Below are 23,774 nucleotides of genomic sequence, written 5' to 3' on the forward strand. Positions count from 1 at the left end.
TGTGTAACAATGTTAAAGATATCGAATGTGCGTTTCAAATGTTGAACTGAGCTGTGATAAGGCACTCACTTGCTCACCTGTGTTCTGCCGTGTTATGCTACAGGGTGCGCATCGAATGTTAGATTTTTTAAAAATTTTTTTGCATTGCTTTTGCTTTCTTTGCGTCAAATTGTGAGATGTTCCACTTTTGCATTGACTTTTGAAATTTGGGTGCCCATATTAGCAACTTTTGTTTTGGCATGTATGGTAACAGTATGAATAAAATAAAATAAAATAAAATAAAATAAAATAAGCGGTAACAACTGGCAAACACAAACACACAATAGTGGGGGACCCTTTAGCTTTGCCGTTCAAAGTTGACGCGATAGCGTAATCCAGCCCCTAGTGCACCCTTCAACCACTAAGTGCTGACTTTTGCATACTCCCTCGTCATCGAGCCCCATATGACACAGATGCTGCACGAAGTATTGAGGATAAGACCGCGTGGGTAGCGCTCCCAGTTGCTCGTGCTTGAACGTTAGCATCATTCTTGCTCGTTAGTTCCGGGACAACACTTGACATGAATGTCCCGCAGGCACTGATTGATGAGCAAGACTGTGCAGTGTGGCCCCTTCCCTCTGCTGAAACGGCCATCTGCAGTAGTGAAGACACGTTTTTCATGATGTCTCAGAGATGGCACACACACACACACGCACACACACACACACACACACGCACACACGCGCACGCGCAAATGGTACATACAGGTTTTTGATCTAAAGCAAGAGTCGCATGGCTTCCAAGAGACACGCCGCACGCTTGCTATATCGGAGGCCATAAAGAGTATCACAATGCCTCACAGGTGGCAGCACATTATCTAGAGTTTGCTGTTTGCTTGATCAACACCTCTGGAAAGGCATGATATGTTTTTCGCTAGATAGACATAGTTGTCCATTTTTAGAGCTTGTTGAATGTTCGTTCCTGTGTGTTTTTAGCGGCGATGACTGCACTATCCCGTAATTTTTTTATGTAGTTTGATGGCCTCCCATATGAGCCTATATATTGCCGAATGGTCTAGTTTTCATCATGTCACCTGTCTAACAAAATGCGTTAAGAAGACACTTTGCACTACATACGTGGCATTTATGTAGTGTCTTCTTTCCCGAACCTGCTGCAAGTAACACCGTAGCGAAGCTGCTGCAAGTAACACCTTCTTGCCACGCGCACGGCTGCAGTTTGATCCTCAATGGGACCGAAAATTTTATTCTTCACTTTATTTGCTTTTTTCTCAAGGTTTCACTCACGGAAGATCTTTCACTCACAACCAGTGGTGCCGACGCTTACGGCGGAATGTCTACGACACGAGCTAACGCTATCGCGTTAATATAGGTACTTCGAGATTGAAGGAGTGCTCCACTAAGCATTAAGCATTGATTATTTCAGTATGACTTTAGAAATTGGTGTCGAGTCCTCGAAAATAATTTGTTGCCGAAGCTTAAAGGCATGAATCTGAAGCAAATAAACGCACCAGGTCACAGCTTGCAAGATGCAGAGGACACGATGGTCGCTTTAGAGATTCCAGGTGGGCAGTGACCGCTTTCGGCATTGCGACAGGCGAACTAGCTGCCCCGATCTGCATGGTATGCAGCGGCGTTGGAAAAAAAAGGCATTACTCTGCTACCCAAGGTTTCATATACATTGATTTTAACAAAAACGACCTGATGTTGCCCCCTATCAGTGGCTCTGCATTGTAAAAAAATTCGTTTCTTCATAATACTGCAGGAGGGCGCAAGATCTCACGTAGGTCACCTATATCGTCTTTCGACATCTCTTTTAGTGGAACACAGAGACACACGGCCATCTTTTAGCGCCGAAGCTCGTGACGTTTCACCAGTGGATTAGGAATATGTAAGATGCGCGTATTGTACTGTTCAAGTTCCTGATGTCCTCTAAACACTTCGTTATCTTGATTGAGGAACTGTGTATGTCTATTCGCAGCACGCCCGTCCCCCACGACAAGTCCTGCAACGACGTCAACGACGACGCCACCAAGCACTACGACAACACTGGCTCCAGGTAGAAATAAATTCTTATGCTCTATTGGTGCCTGAATTCTCGTTATAGAAATAATTAGGGCTGCTTTCTCCTCCAAAGAAGCTGTAGCCAGTGGCCGACGAATTATATGGCGGAAGTTGGAAGCGTAATGCAGTCCGTAGAACATCTTATTACAATGTTTAAAGGGAGTATATCTAACATTGGACATAACAAGGCAAGATTATTCTAGTACGTTGACAAAAGTACGAGGTAACAAGGTACCCCCGTGTTCAGTATGCTCAATAAAACTTCAGTACATTCAAGAAGAGTTCAGAAATACGTATTTTTACCAATATAGGCAATGCTTCTTACGCACCTAGGACTTGTCGTTACAATAAAGCAAAAGAAAATTGCGTATCGCACTATGTTGGAAGCCACTTATTTTGCCCGAAGAGGAACACCTTTGAAGTGAGTCATCTGAAGTGTTCAACACGAACGCCATCTTAAGTGCAGAAATCGCATACACTGACGCGTCTGTGTGAATTTAGTCTGCTATTTGGTTATGCTCGCGAAACATATATAAGCCTCTGAATGGATGACTCTTGAGTTATGCTGTATGTCATATGAATTTTGAATGCGTGTTTGAATTGATTTCGTACGCGCTTTAATTCAAAATCTCATTTCAATATTTGAAATATACAGGTGCCCTTCGAATTCTAAACATATGCAGAACTAGCTGGTACAGCGCCGAAATTGAAATCACTGTTTTATCAGCCTTGTTTCTTGGAAAAATAGAGAAAAAAACTTTGTTCTTATTGATTTTGGTACGGCATTCAACCTCCGAAAGCCTTGAGTGACCTCCCTGTTGATCGCTGGTGCCGTGAAGATCTTTATCTGACCACAAGGCACCTATGTCCGACTTAAAAAGCGGATGGCCATTTTCGCAAGAAGGCAATCGCAAGAAGGCCTTTGCGCAGAAATGACCTGAGGGTCTTGTTTCTAAGAAGTTGAAGCCATAGAGTGGGTCTTCTGGGGAATACCGGGCTGTCAACAGAAGGCGCATCTGCATCGTTCTGGCTCCAGCTGCCATTGTCCAAAAGGCGGGAGCTTTAGATACCTCCTCGATCACGAAATTATACCGTCGGTGGTGACCGTGTCTCAGCGTCGTGGATCAGTGATTTAATGAAGATCACCACGTGACGACATCGCCATATCTCCTAAGCATAACGTCACAATTCGCTGTACATTGTGACGTGATGTCACCAACTCTTGCGTGAAGCCACGTTACGTGACGCCACCTTGTGCCGTTGTAGCGCCCTCTTTGGCTCGACGAACAGAACCGGAGTAGAGCGTGACTTCGGAAGAAGAAAAATAAGGCGGCTGTGTACCGCGGTGCGTTAAGCCGCAGATCGTATTCCCGGCTTCAGTATGGGTTGTTTGCCACGAAAAAGATTTGTAGTCTTACCTGGTTGTACAAGGCACCGTATGATTTTCACGCTTTGCTTTCATTGATGCTTTTCGACCGTCGAGAACGCCATCAACGTCGGCCCGCCGTTTTCTGTGACATATGCCCTATAATGCTCTCGTTTTAAGATTTGCGAAGTCTATTATCACTGTTCTTCGGCTGAGGTGTACTGTGACTCACATTGTACCATTTCCTTACACCAGGTGTTATTTTATGTGGGTACGTGACTAGATGGCAATGTTTCACGTTGCACATGGCAGGGATTTGAGATCACTGTTGCCATGACCCGTGAGTGGTGTTCGCCATACTGTATGCCAGTTTTTGTACATGGAATTATAAATGTATGACCCTGATAGCGCCCATACGAAGGCGGTTTATAGGAAGAAAGACAGAAATGGTCTAGGTACATTTCGTCCACTACAAAGTCCTGCTAACTTAACATGCCAGCAGGGACAGCTCATACCATTTTGGGCCTGACACTTTCCACACTCCCGTTTAGTGTTACTGCTGTTAACATTTTGCGGTTTAGCTATAATATATGCGAGGATTTCAAGCTGTTTTGGCATGTGTCAGTTATTCCATAAAAAAGCTTAGTTGGTTTTTGTGGTCTTTACAGATAATATTGCAACATCATTGTACAACAACCAATTAGCGATGCGTCCAATGTGTGGACGCGCTTTCTTATCGGTCATTTCGGTTCCAGAACGAAGGTTCAGTAGTCAAGTGCATATCAACTTGTAAAGTTGCACCCAAAAGGCCCATTTTGTGCTTTCTGTCTCTCACTCGCAGTGAAGGCAATCATCTGCACAGTAGGTGAAACCGCCACATCTGTAGACATGTACCCGTCAGAATACTGCGACTACATCTTTTACACCAACGTGTACCCAAGAAGTGGACAAATTGACGTCAGCGGACACAGCAACCGCAGCTGGACCGTCTTCCAAGAGGTGGCCGCTAAACGAAGCAATATAGAGTTTGGGGTTTCATTTTCCTTTCAGTAAGTGGCACATTATGAATTTTTAACGCTGGTGACACTTAAAAAATGGCACTCTCCCAAGTTGCACTGTCGCGTTCATGTTAGTTCCCTTGAGTTAATGGCGTCATGGTTATACCATAATGTGGTGGGTTTTAAAGCATCATCATCATCATCATCATCATCAGCCTCACTACGTCCACTGCAGGACAAGGGCCTCTTCCATGTTCCTCCAGTTAACCCGGTTTTAAAGCAAAGGAGCTTTATCCAGGAACACAGGGGTGTGTCGTACTCAGGGAAACACTCAAAAAGAGGGCCACGAAAAAAATCGCAGCTCTGAATCCTATTGCAACATTTTTTTCAAGACTCTACACTATAGCCGCGCGGGCTTTTCAGGAACAATTTTTATCGCACGCGGGAGAGCGTCGTTGGCAGAAGTCGAACCATTACATCATTACGAGCCTGTTTAGAGGATTGGCTGCTTTAATAATCTTCTATTCACCTTATTCTTCGCGAGCTTATCCCATTTTATCCTTGGCAACCTAATTTTAGTTCCTCTAAGTCTCCAAGTTCTTCGACGGAATTTACCATCTCTTGGTAACCATTCAATTCGTGTTACTGCGAATCTTCTCTGAGTACTACACACTACTTGGCCAGGCGAAGTCCATTAATTTTGATTGATGTTAAACACTAATCCCTTTAAGACCTCTATAAGGTTCCCGAACGCTAGCGTTGTGATTCACACTCCTACTGCCAGTCCCACCATATTGTGATAGTATACCCAAACATAACAGAGTGCGTCATAGGTAGAACTTGAATCACGTGTGCAGTTCTAACGTACCAAAACTTCTACGAAAAGGAGTACCAGTGATCACTTAATGCAGAATCGCGAATAACCTATTAGTTTACGTTGTTTGAACATACCACTTTTTTCTAGGGCTTGTCGAAAGCCTAATTCATTGTGAAATGCAGAATTATTCCACTGGAATACCTGGATGAAGCGGCTGGCTCTCTGGACGCCCTGAGGAGGCGTGGCATCAGGCACTACGGATTCCTGACTGGGCTTTATTTTGAGGCGGACTACGAATACGCCTTTATGCAAACTCGAGCGGTCATTGCGGTACGTGATGCGGATTCCGTTGTGAGTCACACGATGTTTACAGGGAAGATGACTGCCGACCGCCTTGAAGATGTGTGGAGAGATGTGAAACCGAACGACGACCTCGCACATTACGCATTTAACGTCTAGTTGTACTACAAACAAAACTGTATATCATTACAGAAGGTTTCAAGATTATCTAGGTGATTCCTAGTTGTGTGGCGTGTTTTTCGCAAGGCAGTAGCTACACGTGTAATGGCGTTAAACATGAAAATGAAAAAAAAAGAATGCCTGTGGAAGTATAGTCAGGAGGTAGAGAACAGTAACAGCCCCGTCAGCGTGCAAAACCACAACTAAGAAGCAGTGCTAGCATGTTTGACCTCAAAGATCTCCGCGCTTGCAATTGTTCCCCTTCAGATTTTGCATAATATATTGCTACAGAGGATCAAGACCTGCAGTGAAAGTGTTTAAATGTTTGCCCCTAAAATAATAATAATAATAATAATAATAATAATAATAATAATAATAATAATAATAATAATAATAATAATAATAATAATAGTTGCTGATGATGATGATGTGTTGTTGAACGTCCTGAAACCTTGATATGATCTAATGCCGAACCTAAAGTTTGAAACACGCATCTATGGAAAGATGTATTAGAGCAATCAAAAGCTGCAAGACAGGAGACCGACGGCTACAAGAGGGGACCACCTAGCTGGAGATGTGCACAAGTGCCACATGGTTAGCTTCGCTTTTTAGACGTCTCTACTAAGTGACTGGATGAAAGTTTGTTTCTTTGAAATTTAGGTGCCTTATTTAGCATGAACTATAAACGCAAGCACGAGTATGAAATCTTGCAATTCCGCTATTTTCTTTCAAGAAACAGGTTTCTTATCTGTCGTGTCGCATAGGCGAATGACGTGCGCTAGGAGAGCACCTACGCATTTACTATGTTACATTCGCCGAACATAAAGCATTGCCTTAGGCACTCCTCGGAAGAATTTCAGCGACGATATCCTGCCGTGTTATTTTATATTAAGTTCGAGTATGCTTGATAACAATATAGGGTGCGGTCGTGGCGGTATTACAATGCCAATAAATAAAGAGAGCTGTTTCACACAAAAAGTACTTCATCATTTTCCAATAAGGACAGGCCAGACATGTATGCTCTAATTTAGTAATGTGTTGCCAAAATGGCGATGTAGAGCCTTTATTGGGAGCTTAGTGTCATATTGTCACGGGCTAAGTAGATGCCTGAGGATGACGACGACGAAGTGCTGATCGGGAACGTGCTCGTACTGCAGCAGCGTCGTACGCATTAGCTCGCCAGTATATTCGCCCGTACGCATTTGCTCACCAGTGTATACTTTATTCCCCGTAACATCATTGGTGGAAGGTGCGGGGTACCACTCGCTATACAGCCCAACGAGCTGGATCTTCGCAGCGGACGGCGCATTGCAGCTACCACGATGACTGACCAGGCTACTCAATGTCAACAAGATCCGTCAGCCCCGCGGCCGATCGTTGTGGTGCAACCTCGTGACCCAGGTCCATTCAACGGCACAAGTGGCATAGACGTCGATGACTGGCTGGTTCAATATGAGCGCGTCAGCAGCAGCAACCATTGGAGTCCGACGCTTATGTTGGCGAACATCATCTTCTACTTGCATTGCACGGCAAAACTCTGGTACGAGACACATCAAGAAGAGTTCACTAGCTGGGACGTCTGTAAGCTGAAATTGCGCTATCTATTTGGGAAACCCATCGGACGTCAAGTGGCCGCAAAGAAAGAGCTTGCGACTCGTGCCCAGACATCCACAGAGCCGTACATCGCGTACATCCAGGACGTGTTGGCTTTGTGCCGCAAGGTCGACAGGGACATGCTCGACGAGGACAAAGTCGGACACATCCTGAAAGGAATTGCGGATGACGCCTTCAATTTTCTCCTGTGCAAGGACTGCTCGACGGTGGAGTCGGTCATCGAAGCACGTCGTCGCTTCGAACAGGCAAAAAGTAGGCGCATAGTTCACCGATTTGACCGCCTTCCCAACACGGCGGCTACGTCTTCTTGCGAAGATTTGCCCACACTAAACCAACCACCAGCGCCAGAAAACGTCACCAGAATAGTCCGTCGGGAACTCGAGGCTATGGCTCCCGCTATGTCTAGCGTCAGCGCGCCAGAACACAACCTCGATGCTGTTTCAATGATACAGGCCGTGGTTCGCCAAGAGATCGCGAATATGGGCATTTCGCCACCTCATCAAATGCCCCTGCTACTTCCAGCTCGGCTCCAGTCGTTGCGGCTGCCACTGCGAACCGCACGTTCGTGCCACGACGAAACCCAGCTTAATGGCGCACTCATGATGATCGGCCCATATGTTTCACGTGCCATCGGATAGGACACATTGCTCGCCATTGCCGCAGCCGTTGGACCTCATCACCTCAACCGAGCTTCTATGATTGGCGGCCTCGCTCTGAACGTGCACCTTATGCCCCGTCCTACCATGCTGAGACAGGTGCAGAGCATAATCCAGAACGTCGGACCAGCCGCTCGCCATCGCCCATGCGTCGTCAGTCCCGCTCGCCCCAACCCCGCCACTCTCGGTCTCCCTACGACCCTCGCTCAGAAAACTAGCCGGTGCAGCCCCCCGGAGGTGACGCTGCATACACGACTCGGACTGCGAATCCTCTGATTACTCCCGACTAGCGGTGCAACCTCCTTACAATTCCCGTTGATGGTTTACCTATAACTGCTCTTATTGATACCGGTGCACAAATATCTGTGATGAGCTCAGACCTCCGCCGCCGCCTCCAAAAAGTTCTGACGCCTGCGATTGCACCTACCGTTCGTACAGCGGATGGGAGTACTCCTGCTGTGCTTGGAATGTGCACTGCGCGATTAACAATGTCTGAGCATCAAACTTCAGTTCTGTTCGCTGTACTGGAAAATTGCCCTCATGACCTCATCCTTGGAATCGACTTTCTGACTTCACATGCTGCGCTCATTGACTGTTCCAAAGGTCTTCTTCGGCTCGAACTACCATCCTTTTCGGAGACCGTCTCTACCAGCCCACCTCGTCTACGCTCTGTCGATTTCCTTAGACTTCCGCCGCAAGCTGCAGTCCAAGTCCAACTCTCGCCATATCCTGCAGTACCCGATGGTAATTATGTTGCTGCCCCAATTTCTGACGTCGCCATGACACGCAATGTTGCACTCCCCTACACGGTGGTTACCGTTAAGGACAACCGAACTTCGTTTCCCGTCCTAAATTTCGGCCTCTCAGCGCAAGTTATTCCTCGCGGCATGCCACTTGCGCATCTTACACCACTTATCGACCACACAGTTTCCGCTCTAACCACCGATTCGCCACCCGATTTTTCATCAACGTCGTTCTCGTCTCGTTCCTGTTCCGACCTTTTCAAGCCAATGCTATCTGACAAGCTCACCTCTGAACAAGTCTTTGCTTTTTGCCGTGTGCTTGCTTCTTATCAGGACATCTTTGACTTCGGCGACCGTAATTTGGGCCAGACATCCGTGGTAACCCATCACATCGACACCGGTGACGCTCGACCCATTCGGCGACGACCCTACCGTGTGTCGGCCCCGGAGCGTGCTATTATACAGCGAGAAGTCGATAAAATGCTTGATAAGGGCATAATCGAACCCTCATCTAGTCCCTGGTCCTCACCCGTTGTACTTGTTAAAAAGAAGGACAATAGCTGGAGATTCAGTGTTGATTACCGCCATCTCAACCATATTACCAAGAAAGATGTCTATCTCCTACCGCGCATAGATGATGGACTTGATTACTTGCACGGTGCCAAATATTTCTCTTCAATAGACCTTCGCTCAGGCTACTGGCAGATCACTGTGGACGACAAAGACAGAGAGAAGACGGCCTTCGTGACTCCTGATCGACTTTATCAGTTCAAGATGATGCCTTTTGGATTATGCAATGCCCCCGCGACATTTGAGCGCATGATGGACTCTCTCCTTCGAGGCATGTTGTGGACCATCTGCCTCTGCTGTCTTGACGACGTTATTGTTTTTTCAACTACTTTCGACGACCATCTTACCCGTCTGTCCGCAGTGCTTGATGTTTTTCGACGTGCCATCTTGCAACCTAACTCGTCCAAATGCCGCTTTGGGCAACGCCAAATCTGCGTACTCGGCCATCTTGTTAACGTTGTGGGCTTTCAACCAGACCCTGCGAAAGTCCGAGCAGTTCGCAACTTCCCCACACCCCGCTCAGCCAAGGAGGTCCGACGTTTTCTGGGACTGTGCTCCTATTTCCGTCGTTTTGTCCAGAAGTTGGCTGAAGTAGCCCGTCCTCTAACCTGCCTCCTCAAAACGGATATCGCATTCACCTGGGGCCAACAGCAAGCAAACGCCTTCTCGTCGCTCGTTGACATTCTCACCAATCCACCAGTCCTAGCACACTTCGACCCATCTGCCACCACGGAGCTTCGTACTGACGCCAGTGGCCACAGCATAGGCGCAGTGCTCGCACAGCGGCAACAAGGTATGCACCGCGTCGTCGCGTATGCAAGCCGACTGTTGTCGCGCTCGGAACAAAATTATTCCATCACAGAACGCGAGTGCTTAGCTCTCGTCTGGGCCATTGCGAAATTCCGACCGTACTTGTATGGCCGACCATTCTCAGTTATTACCGACCACCATGCGCTTTGCTGGCTCTCGTCACTCAAGAACCCTACGGGACGCCTTGGTCGATGGGCGCTGCGCTTACAAAAGTACAGTTTTTCCGTATCCTATAAATCCGGACAACTTCACAAGGATACCGACTGCTTGTCCCGTTACCCAGTTGATCCCCCTGACACGAGGGAAGATGAGCAAGAGGCCCTCGTTCTTTCAATTACCGACTTCACCGACATAGCTGCTGAACAACGCCGCGACCCCTCTTTGCGTGCTATTATCAATGGTCTGCACTCTCCCCACCCTGACCACTCCTTACAACTGTTCGTTCTTCACAACGACATCTTGCACCGCTAAGACACCTGCCCTGATGGTGCTGAGCTTTTACTCGTTGTTCCTGTGCATCTTCGCTCAGACGTTTTGGCCCAGCTGTATGATGCCCCCTCCGCTGGACACCTAGCGGTGTCACGCACGTATGACCGCATTCACCGCCGATTCTTTTGGCCTGGCCTCTACCGTTATGTGCGACAGTACGTTGCGGCATGCGACCTCTGCCAGCGCCGCAAGACACCTGATCTGAGACCTGCTGGTACCTTCCAGCCCATTGAAGTACCAGATGAGCCATTTTTCCGAGTCGGCCTCGATCTTCTAGGACCCTTTTCCGTGTCGGCCACTGGTAATAAGTGGATTGCTATTGCTACCGACTACGCAACGCGGTATGCCGTTACACGTGCCCTCCCCACCAGCTGCGCTACTGATGTAGCCGATTTCCTTCTTCATGACATCATTCTTCGTCATGGTGCTCCTCGTCAGTTGATCACCGACCGCGGCAGCTGTTTTCTATCTAAAGTAGTCGACGAGCTCCCGCGATCCTGCTCTACCCACCACAAGTTCACCACAGCGTACCATCCGCAAACCAATGGCCTCACGGAACGCCTCAACCGTACCTTGACGAATATGTTAGCGATGTACGTCTCTAAGGATCACAAAGATTGGGACATCCACTTACCTTTCGTTACCTTCGCATACAACAGTTCACGTCATGATACAGCTGGATTTTCACCTTTTTACCTTCTGTTTGGTTATGACCCGCCTTTGCCCATGGACACCATGCTCCAATCTGACGCCCCCTCATCGACTGCTTATGCTCGTGATGCCCTGACCCGAGCTGACATCGCCCGCCAAGTCGCCCGGGATCGTTTATGTGCCTCGCAGCTTAACTAAAAGAGTGCTTACGATCGCCGGCACCGTGACGTACAGTACTCTCCGGGGTCACTCGTCTTGCTGTGGTTACCATCACGTCGTGTTGGTCTCAGCGAAAAACTAATGTCTCGTTACGTTGGCCCCTACCGCGTCATACGCAAGGTCACCAGCGTGACCTATAAGATAGCGCCACTCCGCACCACGTCAGTACCAGCTTCAGTCCCGACCCATATAGTGCACGTCTCACGGCTTAAACCATACTTCTCACGCCTCCAGAATTGATCGCACCGGGACGGTGCTTCTGCCGCCGGCGGGTAATATCACGGGCTAAGTAGATGCCTGAGGATGACGAGGACGAAGTGCTGAACGGGAACGTGCTCGGACTGCAGCAGCGTCGTACGCATTAGCTCGCCAGTATATTCGCCAGTACGCATTTGCTCACCAGTGTATACTTTATTCCCCGTAACAATATTTCTTTATATATGTGTTCTTTAGGAAGTGAAGCAAATAAAAGTTGTTTTTTGAACAGTATTACTACTTGCCCATGTCACTTTACACTTAACGGAAACAAGGGTTCACCACTCCGGCAGTTTTGTTTTTACCCGCTGTTCGTTTGAGTGTGAGTTTTGCAGTCGCACGTAAAACCATCAAATGCACCATGCTTAAGCCACTGAATTAGTGTTGAGATAAACACTTTGCCTTTTTCATGTATGAAGTTATGGTCAGTCCCATAAATATATTGACTAATAAATCACTAACAGTAGCAGTGGCGTGTTTTTTAGAGATATAAAAGTGCGAAGGTTAGCGAAGCATGCGCTGGAAAATTACCATGTCAAAGCTCTCAGACCAGTAGGCGCATCACAGAGGGTTGTTTTATATTTCGCACCATCTCTTGCATAATAATTATAAGGTTTTCAATTTGCTGTGTTTCAGCTGAGACTAATAAGATTCGAAAGAAACGGATAATTTAAAAACATGTTCAGAGCACATCGCTAGTTAATACGCATGGCTTAATTACAAATCTACAATAACTACTTTGCTGCCATGAATGCATCGTTGCCATGATTGTTTCACTATTATTCCACTAATACAGTAAGAATCATTTTCACGGTAAATTGCAATAATTAGTAACGAAAGCGTAAGAGATGCACATGGAGTCCGCGGATGTTGTTCGATAACCTGATAATGGGATTGATATAACTGTGAATTTACTTACATTGTGACGCTCTAGCAAGTGGGTTGAAAACTTCAGTTATGATGAGGAAAGGATACGTGTGTCTTCAATTTTTCCGTATCTTAGTCTCGGCTCTGTAAGTGCACTGAAATCAAAGCGTCGTTGCTCCTTCTGCAAGGAAGAAAGAACATTTGATGTGTATGGAATGTTTTTGTTATAAAAACATGCACATGTATGCTTTACTTTTTTTACACCGTTAGATATATATTTACAGTTGCTCTGTAACATGTTCTATGTTAATATTTCCACTAATAAGCACTTCATAAATTTTAGACAAGCTTAACAGTCTGCTGTGTTTCATGGTGTAGTAGTGGTTGTTTAATGTCAAATTTACGTGTGCAGAAATTGAAAGGGATGCAGGCCTCGGACCGGACAGTGAAGACCGTCTTCGCCTTTGGTCTTTATCAATATAGCGACCGAATTATGCCCACCGTCAAAGCGGTTGTCGCTAACGTGACAAAGTAAGTAAAGTCCTCCCCTCATCTGAATTTCCAGACTTTGAAGTTCGTCTCTATTTTAAAGCCTAACCAACATTGCGAGGTAATCGAAAGACCACACAGCACGTAAGAAGAAGTACACAAGTCTGATTGCAAAGCCAACGCTCTCACTGCAGTAACACTTCGAATGACACACGCGAAAAAAATTGTAAAAAAGGGCGTAAAAATAAAAACACCAAGTTAAACTGTTATGTACCATAGATAATCTGTCTAACAACTTATTTATCCGAATGGTTCTTCAGTAATATATAGTGTCCACGTTTCCTATACCAATGTATAGGAAACGTGGACAGAATGGCACGAACATAAATAAAGTTGGTGAGGAACTAGAAGTGACATAAATATATGACTTCAGGTGAAATTGAAAAATCAAGGTAAATTTTTTCCCATTTGAGTACTGTGTGGAGATGGATGAATAACAATGGCCATGATGATCAGATTACTGTGTGATGTGCTGACGGTTAATGCTACCAGTACCTTAAATCCAATGCACATTTATTGGCACCAAACTTTATGCATGAAAACTTTCAAAATTAGTCGTACACGAACCTAAATGAACGTGTTCATTCACATCCTTTTAGAAAAGGGCTATCCTCCTTACTCTCCCAATGGTTTATAATCATGCATAACCATGTTAGTCGGACTAAGCTTTTCTGGCGTAATCAAACATTTTTGAACGCATATACGCCCAAATAAATGAAAGTCAATCAGAATTACCCACACTTTGCTTCGCGATCACTCCTATATAATCAGGCATAGGAGTTTTCTACTCAACTGGTAATCTTCGCGAAAAACACTACTGAAGTACGGCTCACTTAGACTCGCACGCATGAATAGTTTGCTTCTAGAAGCATTCGCAGTCTTCGACTCACCAAAGGCGTCCTCAACGAAGCATACTAGAATTCAAAAGCAACCGATTTTATTCAGATGGACTTAGAGTGACACTAAGGATAGTTGAACTCTGAATGGATCTGAGTGACTTGGTTCAATGGAGAGCCTTCCAATCTATGCTGGGAAAATACGTATACGTAAGGGGAACTTGTAAGCGGATAAATCTAAAATCTAAATAAGTGCGACATCAAGCGAATGAGTGTATATCTCTGCTTTAGGATTTTAAAGTGAAAATGAGTGCAACATCAACTTAATGCGTGTATATATCTGCTTTTACCTTGACTTACAATTTGAATAGCGGTCAATAATTGACTGAGGGAAGACAAGTTCGAGCAAAAAGACGTGGTTTCTCTTGTTTATATAAGCTCAAATGGCCTGGCTGATCTAGCTGCTCACTTGGCCTCACAAAATTTTGCAGTCAGTGCGGGTAGATATTGTCACGTACGTGATGGTGGACTGGGTAGTGCATAGACCAAATGAGAGGCAGACCACGACCATAATGTAATTATTGCGCTCATACTCGCGCCCGAAAGCCACTTAACGGGCACCGCTTGGCGAGGGCGAAAAAAAGGACCGCGTGCCTAAACGGTGGCTGCCAGACTGCGTTGGGTGGATGCGAGATCCGTTATCTCTTCGTGACACAGCTACACATCGGGTACAGGACGGCGCATAATTACACTCGATCGCATGCGTGACGCTGGTACAGAACTCAATAACATTGCCCTGCCCACTTCGCTTTTTCCAAATGCACATGGCATTGTCCCTCCGTGAAAAAGTGCATTCTCTTGAATCGAAAAGACCGCAGCAGAAGCAAACGAAGAAAATTTCAAGGGCCTAGTGAGAATACATTGAGGAAAATGTCAGTCTGCTAATGCTCAAAAAATGTTTTTGAGGCGCTGGAGTTCTTCATTGAGAACCCGGCGGCGAATAAGGGTCCATACAATAACGCGGTCACCGGGCGCGTACAGTCGGCCTCGTCATCCTTGTTTGAAAAGTAGAATGTCCACGTGTTGCTGCTTTTTGACACGTTTTCGAGCAAGTTGGCGGTTTCCCTCGGCACGTTGAAAGAATCCGGTGACATCTGCACGAGTGTTCCCGTATTATACCCGAGGTGACGTTGCATCCAGCATGGTGGTGACTGAGCGGCCGAAGACCAACTCGAAAGGAGTCATCTGCGTATCTCTGGCGATGCAGTGTTGTACGCGAACAAGACGTACAGGAAGCCTCCATTCCAAGCTTTGTACCCGACGTCAACGTATATGGCAAGCACGTCGGCGAGGGTCTTATTCAAGCGCTTCTTCAGGCCGATTGTCTGTGGGTGGTAGGCTGTGTTTTTCCGATTATGCGTTCGGTTTAAGCATGAAATCTGCTGCATGCGGTGAAGGCCGCACTCTTGTCGGTGATAATGAGCATAAGTGCGCCATGCGACAGAACAAGGTTCTTCGCGAAGAAGCTGGTGCCTTCGCCCGTGTGGCAAGAATGTGTTGCCGTGGTCCCCACGTACGTTGTCAGGTAGTCTTTTTTTACCACTATCCACTTTATTCTAAAGCCTGAAGTCAAAAAAGCACCAAGCAAATCCATTCCGATTTTCCTGAATGGCTTCTCCACTGCAGTGCTTCGTTTCGTTTCAGCAAGCCTGCGGGCTTTCTCTGCAGCGTTTTTTGACATGGGCAATATTGGCGAGTTTTTACACAGTGTGCGACATCCATGCTCGAGCTGGGTCAGTTGTATTTTCCTTGAGTTCGCCGCAGTATACTAGTGAACTCACAGATGTGCTGATGTCACTTCGTCGTGAAACTCCTCCAAATTTTTTTTTGCCATACAGTGACTAAAAGCACTTGTAGGTAGGTTGTTCTGTTCTCTACAAGCAGGTTGTTCTACAGGGACACCAAAAAAACCGAGCACCAGAGCGTCTTTGGCGGTGAAACGCTGTTACCTTCAAGGTATTGAAGTACGCCGTGTAGACTAAACTCAGCACGTAGGTCGATTGCAAACGTGCCGGAACTCACGGGTCCAAGAGCGAGATGACCTGATGTGTCTCGTAGCAAATCAACACAGACCGTGACGTCGTGAAGACCTTGAAGTGCTTCCCGTACAGATGCGGCCAAAATTTCCTGACTGCTTAACTGAGAGCAAGCCGTTCCTTTTCTCTCGATGGGCTTTTGATAGAGACATGTTTGCATAGGTGGTGGTTTACTCGAGGCTGTGCTTCCTCTGAAACATCATTCAGGTCTTTTCCGAGTTCCACGCCATTCGCATCTGTATGGACCTATCTGTCAGCGCTTTCATCGAAGTTGCCTAGTATTTACGACGACTGCACCCAATTTTGTTGTTCACACACACCAAAAAATCATTCTGGGGCTTCTGCCACATGAAGTGCACGTTGGCTTTTGTGAGGTGAGTGAGAAGCTCGGCGATCCTTGAAAAGTCTCGTACGAAACGCCTGTAAAATGCAAAGGTGTGCAAGACTGGGCAGACAACTCTTTTGTCAGGGCGTGTTGGGAAACTTGTATGGCTGCCATTTTCATGTAATCGAGGCGTATGCTTTTGCGCCTCAATACGTAGCCTAAAAAAAGAGCTCTTCGTAGGCGAAGCGACCTTTGTGCTGTTTCGAAGTAAGTCCAGACGCCTTAGTGGTATGTTGTACTATCTGCAACCAGGGAAGGCGCTCGTCTAAGGTGGATGCAAGAACAACAACGTCGTTGAGATACACGATTTATGTCTTTGATTTCAAACCGAATAACACTGCGTTCATGACCAACGTTGCCCAGAAAAATATCGCCAGGCCTGCTCACTGCCGCCGCGACGTCACTGGCGTTGCCCGAGCGAGTGCATACGGGAGGCTGTTATTTCATTGCCGCTATCGCCTTCCATTAAAGGATAAAGCGTTCAAGGCAAATTTTACGTGCTTAACAGTTTCATTCGGCCGTTTGGGTCACATCGCGCTTCTTTCAGTAATGTATTGCGCTTGAAAGCATTTGAATAGTCACCTGTGAGACATTTCTTCCATGATGCAGTCAAAGATTGTGAGCAAGAGAACGTGTGGTCGATATCTTAGAGCAAAACTTGATGAACCAACAAAGGGACGAAATAGAGTAAATGTCATTCATTTTCTATCTTTTACACGTACACACAACCACACACTATCTAGAGCATGGTGAAAAACTGTTTCTACTCAGTTGCAAAGGTTATTCATGTCGATTTGTACTAATTAGAACATCTGTCTCTTCGTGGACATGTAGTTTTAGAAGAAAAAATGTGTGCTGCTGTCAAAAGTGTGTTATTCAGCACAGTATCAGGACGATGGTAAATTAAAGAAGAAAGAAAATGCTTCTTTTCACAAACATCTCTTGTGACCGAAAGGAGGAACGGTTTTTTCTCTTTCGCTCTGCCCTTCTCGCAACTGTGCGTAGTCGGACATATAACTTAGGGCCTAGAAAAAAATGTTAGTGCTGGGTGTATAATAAATCGGGTAGCCCCCATGCGGGCTTATATAGCACCGCAAGTTCTTGGACCGGTATATTTTTGTAGTGGTTTTTTAAACATTTTGGCTTGAAGTAGAGCTCCCAAACCTGAAAATCAATTACGAAAGCTCTTTACCGTATGTGTCTACGCGCATCTGAATTTCAAGGAAAGATACTAGGCTAAGGTGCTCACGTTACTGGCGCGAAATTGTAATACCGCAATAAACTTTTACGTACACTGGCAAGAAAATACTATGCACAAAACCGACGCACTAAGCAATGCTACAGCATTCGTTTTGTTTCTCTCAATGAAGGGAACAAAGGTGTAACAATTCCGTGCGCTAATCGCTAATAGCAAAATTTTTACCAACGCTGAAGGAAAAGTGCCTGTTCTGAAAAGGTACTGCCACGCGCGTTTATTAAATTAATGCCAGGGCTTACGCCAACAAGACAGACGCACACATGACACCATTATTTTAGAGCGAGAATGAAACATGGTGTAGACGGGGCCATTGGAACAACTTGGCAATGGGTAGTAAGGGCACACGTACCTTCGGGTCTGGAAGAAAACGGGTGTGAACGTCAGCTTGACGAACGACAAGCTCCCATTACCTTCTTCGGTGGTCCTTTGAAAAAGGGAACACTCGAAGCTTCGGTCCCTTTGCCGTGTCGATTCACCATGCAGAATAGCGCAACCGTTCGCATTTGGAGCCATATAGATTGGTAATAACCAGTGCACACAACGCATCACATATATACTCTGCACTTCACCGACACAGCAAAAGACGGTCTTTTCGAGTAGCCGACAAGCCAACCAACACGCCACGAAAACGTTCGTCGAGCTTCCATGTCTCTCAAGCGGCAAGGGCAAGCGTAGGCACGTCTGTGCAGCGAGACACACCGTTTCAAACGCAGTGACGTCAGAGCCCGTGGCAGACATAATATGCCGGAAATTATCTAGGTGGCATTACCACGACAGGCTGGAATATTACGGTGCTGAGCATAGCCTGAACCGCCTGTGGCGCACCAACTCTTTCGCGAGGAGGGGTGCAAACCTACTTCACTCGTCAGGCGGAATATCTATAATTATATAGGAGCCTACGAGAAAAATCTTCACAGCAGAAATGTTGGCGAAATTTCCCTATGCTGTAGTATAGCCTCGTAACAATTCCATTTTCTCGTAAAATCTTCATTCTGTGAATATTGTTGTAATGAAAAACTACGCTTAACTTGTTAGTTACCACAGCATGCAGCCAAGAGGGACCACTGTCGAAAGTGGGGAGGGTTCAGCCCCCTCCCTCTAACTTTTTTCAGTAGTGGGGGGGGGGGGGGCTCGCGCTCTCTTGCCCCCTCCACCTCATACGCCTATGTGAACGACATAACTATGAACACGTAATGTCCAACTGTTGTGACGAAACTAGTCATTTCACGGTGCCTCTCGTCCATTTCGTTGTTACAGTACCGGCTCCTGAAGTCCACGGTGGAAATGAACGTGGCGCCTAAAAGTCGGTTCAACGTATCGCCGATTATCGGCAGTGAGAGCGTAGACATCCTTCTTGGCGGCGCTGTCTAGTGGCCGCTTATTGATTGAAAAGCATGAAGTGCCGTCTTTTTTTTTTACAAGCACCACGATGAAGATGAAAGGGTAAATGAAGGGATTTTAGAATTAAATCAAACTTCGTGTTTTGAAAGGACCGGCATTGTCGTTAGCGATGCCATAATTATTTACGCGGTTGTAGCAGCAGGAGCTCTAGAACAGGCGCAAAAAAAGCTTCTCAAGCTACACCCCGCGAGTGCGCTGAAAGTGTGGGCATGGAAACATAAGTCATCTTCGTATTCCCTGGCCCTCAGCAAGTGCTCTTTGTTATCTTTAACTACGCCTTCCATGTGACTAACCCATGACGTGCCATTGCCGGAACTTATTGAAGAGGCCACACTTCAGCAGTGCTGCTGTTGTACATGACGTAGCATACTCAGAATGACGTGACTGTGTTCGCTCGGCGTCTGAAGAAGCCCGGCGGTGACAGCTGCTGTTTTGTCACCAAACAGTGCTATTTGCATTCACTTTTGAGAACTCTCCCATCGCTTTTGTAATTCAGCAAAGATCAAAGTGTCCTCACATGCTAATAATCAATTTGTTTAAAAAATTTCTTCAGCTTCGATTGATTTGATTGATTTGTGGGCTTCAACTTCCGAAAATTACCATACGAATATGAGAGGCGCCGTAGTGGAGGGTTCCGAAAATTTCGAACACCTGGCGTTCTTTAGCGTGCACCCAAATCTGAGCACACGGACCGACAACATTTCCGCCTCCATCGGAGATGCAGCCGCCGCAGCCGGGATTTGATCCCGCGACCTGCGGTTCTGCAGCCGAGTACATTACTTGCTTCACCTTCCTTTGTCGCGGAAGATCACCTTAACTTCTCTTGACTTGTATAGCGTTCTTGAACTTGAATGCGGTTGGAACCTCATCGGATCGGATAAGCTGATTTATCTGTAATCATGCAATGCTTCGCTAGCGGTATTTGTCGGATCTTCAACGTCTTTGGAAAACATTCCTTATATGCCAAAAGGACGCGACTTACCTTCTTTCTTTGAGTTGTGGCAAGTCGGGGTTAATGTCAAAGTTCACCTCCTAGGTTGCTGTCAACGGTGCTGATTGTGAGGAATCAGAGAGCACTAGGGCGTCGCTTACTTTGTAGTCAATTTTTTTTCATTAAAGCAATCAGCGTGGCCTTCTTGAGGGGCTTTTGTTCCGCGCTAGAACAGTCCAATAACACAACCTTGACGTAGGTAGATGACCCCAAGTGGGACGCAAACTTTGTGGTCAAGAAGTAGCTGTAGCGTTGTTTCCACGTTCATATCACCATTTGAGGGCACATCGCTTTTGACGAGTGCCATAACGCTCGCATTTTGCGGGATGCTTACTCGATCGGTAAAGATGGTGAATGGGGCGTGGTGAGGACGTCTCTACACTGATGCGGGCTGTTTTTCGTCCATTACCTGGTTTTAATCTGCGAGACGATCACTGTTTCGTTTTCGTTCAGCAAGCCCGCCCCCTTTATCACGTCGCGAAAGCACTGTTGTATGCTCGCCGTGACAGTCACACACATTGTGCATTGTCAAGTAGGGGTTATAGGTGACTCCCTGCAGTGCGTATCTGAGGGCCGTACCCTAGGGTTTTAACTCTAAAGAACCTAAAGACTAAAGAATCATTCGCTTGCTACACAGTAGTCGGCCCCTTTATAGACCAGTCGGACTACGGGACGTTCTTCAAAGGTTACTTTTAAGTCAGCATTCGATGGGCAGCATCCATGTCGATAGATAACTGATTCTCCTGTATTTCGATTTGGGGTCACAGCTTGTCAATTTGAAAGCCTCTTAGCAATACGCTACGAAATACAGTCGAGTCGTCGTAATACCGAGTTGCTTTAGGGTGCTGGCTTCAGTAGAGTTAGCACGTTGAGGCGCTGTAACTGGATGGTTTTCCTGTGTCCACTCGTGAGCGGCATCACCTCTCAACGTCGCTAGTGTTAGTGTTCTTTACGGGGGATGAGTGACCTGCCTACCGAGTACCTACTATAGGGTGACAGCAAGCAGCGAGAGTGGAGTGATACAGGCCTGAATCAACGGGGTAGGGGGTAGGGCGATGATGTAACTGCGAAGGCCAGTCTGCCTATGAGGCAGTGTCGTGAAAGGTGGTCAGGTTCGTTGCAGTGGGAACAACTAGGTAGTCAATCTGTGCTCCTCAAAACGTCGGTATTTCGTGTTACGGTTTGCTGGTACGTTGCAGGACGATTAGAAGATGGCGCCCATGGTGGGGTGGGCTAGATGGTATGCGATGTGCGGATGCGTAGCTATCGCGTTGCCACCGGGTTGGTCATGCCTGAAACCTCCGGGATATGTAGTGGTGTTAGTGATGATGTATCGGTGAAATCAAGTGAGCAGAGAGCTTGCTGAACATCCTCCCGTACAACGTTAGCGAGTGATTCGATAGCGCATTCTGCAGCCGGTAGTACCTTGCACAGCTCATCACACACAAGAGCACGAATGGTGTCTCGAAGCAACTTTGCGGTGCTACTATGGGGATCATTGGAGTCAGTCAGGGGAGCATGGTAGTTGCGCTAGTACTGCATTCGTGGGGGCTCACTTTATTATTTTCTCGACACTTTTCGGCAGGCTGCGAATGAAAGCCAGCAAAAGTTTCTTTTTGACGGCTCTCCTGTGATAACGAAGCTTCTTGTCATCAGTCATGTTCGCGTCTGCGTGGCGGAAAAGAATTTTTGCCTTTCTTCACTAAAGCTGGTTAGGGCTTTTATGGATGCTGTTGGCGAGTTTAAAGCAAGACCTCTGCTCGCTCTTTCCGCATTACCTTTCGGCACGTTTTATACGCCTGCCCCTTGAAGGTGTTGTATGCTCCGAAGTAGGCCGCCTGGATCGTACCAAGGGCTACAGGAGCCCACAAGTGAAGGAAAGCGTTTCGAAGTTTGTTGTCACCTGACCAGTTGTTGGAAGCGACTTGCTCGTAAAGCTCCAGCCAGCCTTGTAATGTACTATCCCCGTCAAAATAAATCCAAAAAGCGGCAAGCCTTCGCGATGGTGTATGTAGTGCCCACCGTACACTTGTCAACATGGATAGGCACGCATATATTCGCAGAGCTGCTACACAGGGGATGCGCGCGCTTGTCAACGGTGATAACTAGACGACGCAAAGGCTTGCTGCTGTTCGAGTTTCAATAGAAGCGGAGAGCGCATCTTCGCAAGCGGATCCACAAAACAGCGTGGGTTGGCGGATCCACAAACAAACAGTGGATCCACAAAACAACGTGGTTGGCTGATAGATTACCGACGCGGGTGTTTGGATGATTACCGGTGTGGTTGTTGGCGTCCACCATAGGTGAAGCTAAAAAGGTGATTATTGCGACGAGTTGAAAGCTGGGAGCAGTCTCAATTCGGCCGTTGGCCCATATATCTGGTGGTTACTGCTGGTTTGTTTTTTCTTGTCTACTTTGGTGCCTTCACACGTGTCGCTCGCTTGGGAGGCACTTGGGTCGTGGTGCGTTGGGGTTGTGCTGAACTTAAACCCTTCTATCTGATGTTCCATAGGTGACAGTGCGCTGGCCGCGACCATAATAAAATAAATGCAATGTATTGCGATGACTTGCTCTAAAAGCAAGCTAGCACGCACCACTCGGTGATAGCAAATAAAAAAATGATAGGACAGTTGGCCCGAGCGATGGCTATCAGTCTGCGTAGCAGAGGATGCGGTACCTGTTTGCTGAGTGGCAATACATCGGTCGTCAGGATGGCACATGGCTACACTCGATCACATGCGTAAAGTTGGTAAAGAACTCGAGGGGATAGCCCACACCACCTTGATTACCCGAATGCACGTACCAATATATTCCGAACGGAGCGTCCCGCCACGTGGCAATTACGTCTATTACGAAAGGTTAGGTGATTATTTGTAAATTTTGTGTTGGAATACGTCTAATGCCACTTACGCCTGAAAGTGTCTGAATGCATCACGGATAGGAGATTGTCCCTGTGCTGAATCTTGTCCCACAATTGACATAGCCTCACACATACTTCGGGGTGAAATGACGCTCCACGGAAAATTCCTTTAGGCTTGTTCTACGAAAGTAGCATTCAGCTCGGCATTGAGAAGCGCCCAAGACGTGCTTGCAACCGACACTTTTGTAGCAATGGTTTTACTGATGCTACGGCCTCTCGTGCCTTTTGAATTCATTTCGTAACTTAAGTTGGAGCTGAGGTGAGGGTAGCTGCATAATCGTGCTGTTCTTTCTCAGTTTCTCTAGTATATTGGGTGTTCAGAGCGTACGTCGTAAATAATTCTTTTACTCAAGTCTGTGTTTCTTTCTCTTCACAGCACTTTTATGGCGGACATCGTCATCGCCATTATTTCGACGGGATGGGACACTTCCGCGCGATCGTACTACGCCATACCCCCCAATTCTGCGAGGACCGACAACCTCGGCCATACTGCGCTGGTGAGTTTTACTTATGACAATGAAACCAAGTCGACCAATTTTGAGCAACAAAATGCATTGAGGAACAGCTCTGTTATTTTTAGCGATAGGTTAATAGTTATCACATGGTTCTAAAATGATTGTAGAGCAAAGAAAGCAAGTTGCCATCAATTACAATTGAATCCTCAAACTTCAAACGTTGGCAAGTTGCGTTTTCTCACATCAGCTCACTCTTCACCAGATGGACGACTTAACACCTCACCTTGGAGTTCCTACTCTTGATGGATC

General features: G+C 46.6%; 2 protein-coding genes and 1 long non-coding RNA gene across 3 annotated transcripts in view; 2 read left to right on the top strand and 1 right to left on the bottom strand.

Annotated features, from left to right (window-relative positions):
• Positions 1 to 18,392, bottom strand: LOC142769305 (uncharacterized). Its single transcript, XR_012885759.1, has 3 exons — positions 18,048 to 18,392; positions 12,627 to 12,755; positions 1 to 633 (listed from the first exon to the last, which is right to left on the bottom strand). It is a non-coding gene; the product is annotated as an uncharacterized LOC142769305 (long non-coding RNA).
• On the top strand, positions 1,739 to 6,026 carry LOC142768705 (uncharacterized). The gene is made up of 3 exons (XM_075870715.1): positions 1,739 to 2,055; positions 4,268 to 4,475; positions 5,424 to 6,026. The coding sequence occupies exons 2-3, from the start codon at positions 4,315 to 4,317 to the stop codon at positions 5,698 to 5,700; spliced, it is 438 nt and encodes a 145-aa protein (XP_075726830.1). The 5' UTR covers positions 1,739 to 2,055; positions 4,268 to 4,314; the 3' UTR covers positions 5,701 to 6,026.
• Positions 12,780 to 23,774, top strand: part of LOC142769304 (uncharacterized) — a 15,476-nt gene continuing 4,481 nt past the window's right edge. Inside the window, exons 1-2 of the mRNA XM_075872437.1 lie at positions 12,780 to 13,105; positions 23,387 to 23,507. Coding sequence (XP_075728552.1) covers positions 12,966 to 13,105; positions 23,387 to 23,507 — 261 coding nt within the window. The 5' untranslated portion in view covers positions 12,780 to 12,965. The remainder of the gene's footprint in view (positions 13,106 to 23,386; positions 23,508 to 23,774) is intronic.

This window comes from Rhipicephalus microplus, chromosome 8, assembly GCF_043290135.1.
Source record: "Rhipicephalus microplus isolate Deutch F79 chromosome 8, USDA_Rmic, whole genome shotgun sequence".
Taxonomy (NCBI): Eukaryota; Metazoa; Arthropoda; class Arachnida; order Ixodida; family Ixodidae; genus Rhipicephalus; species Rhipicephalus microplus.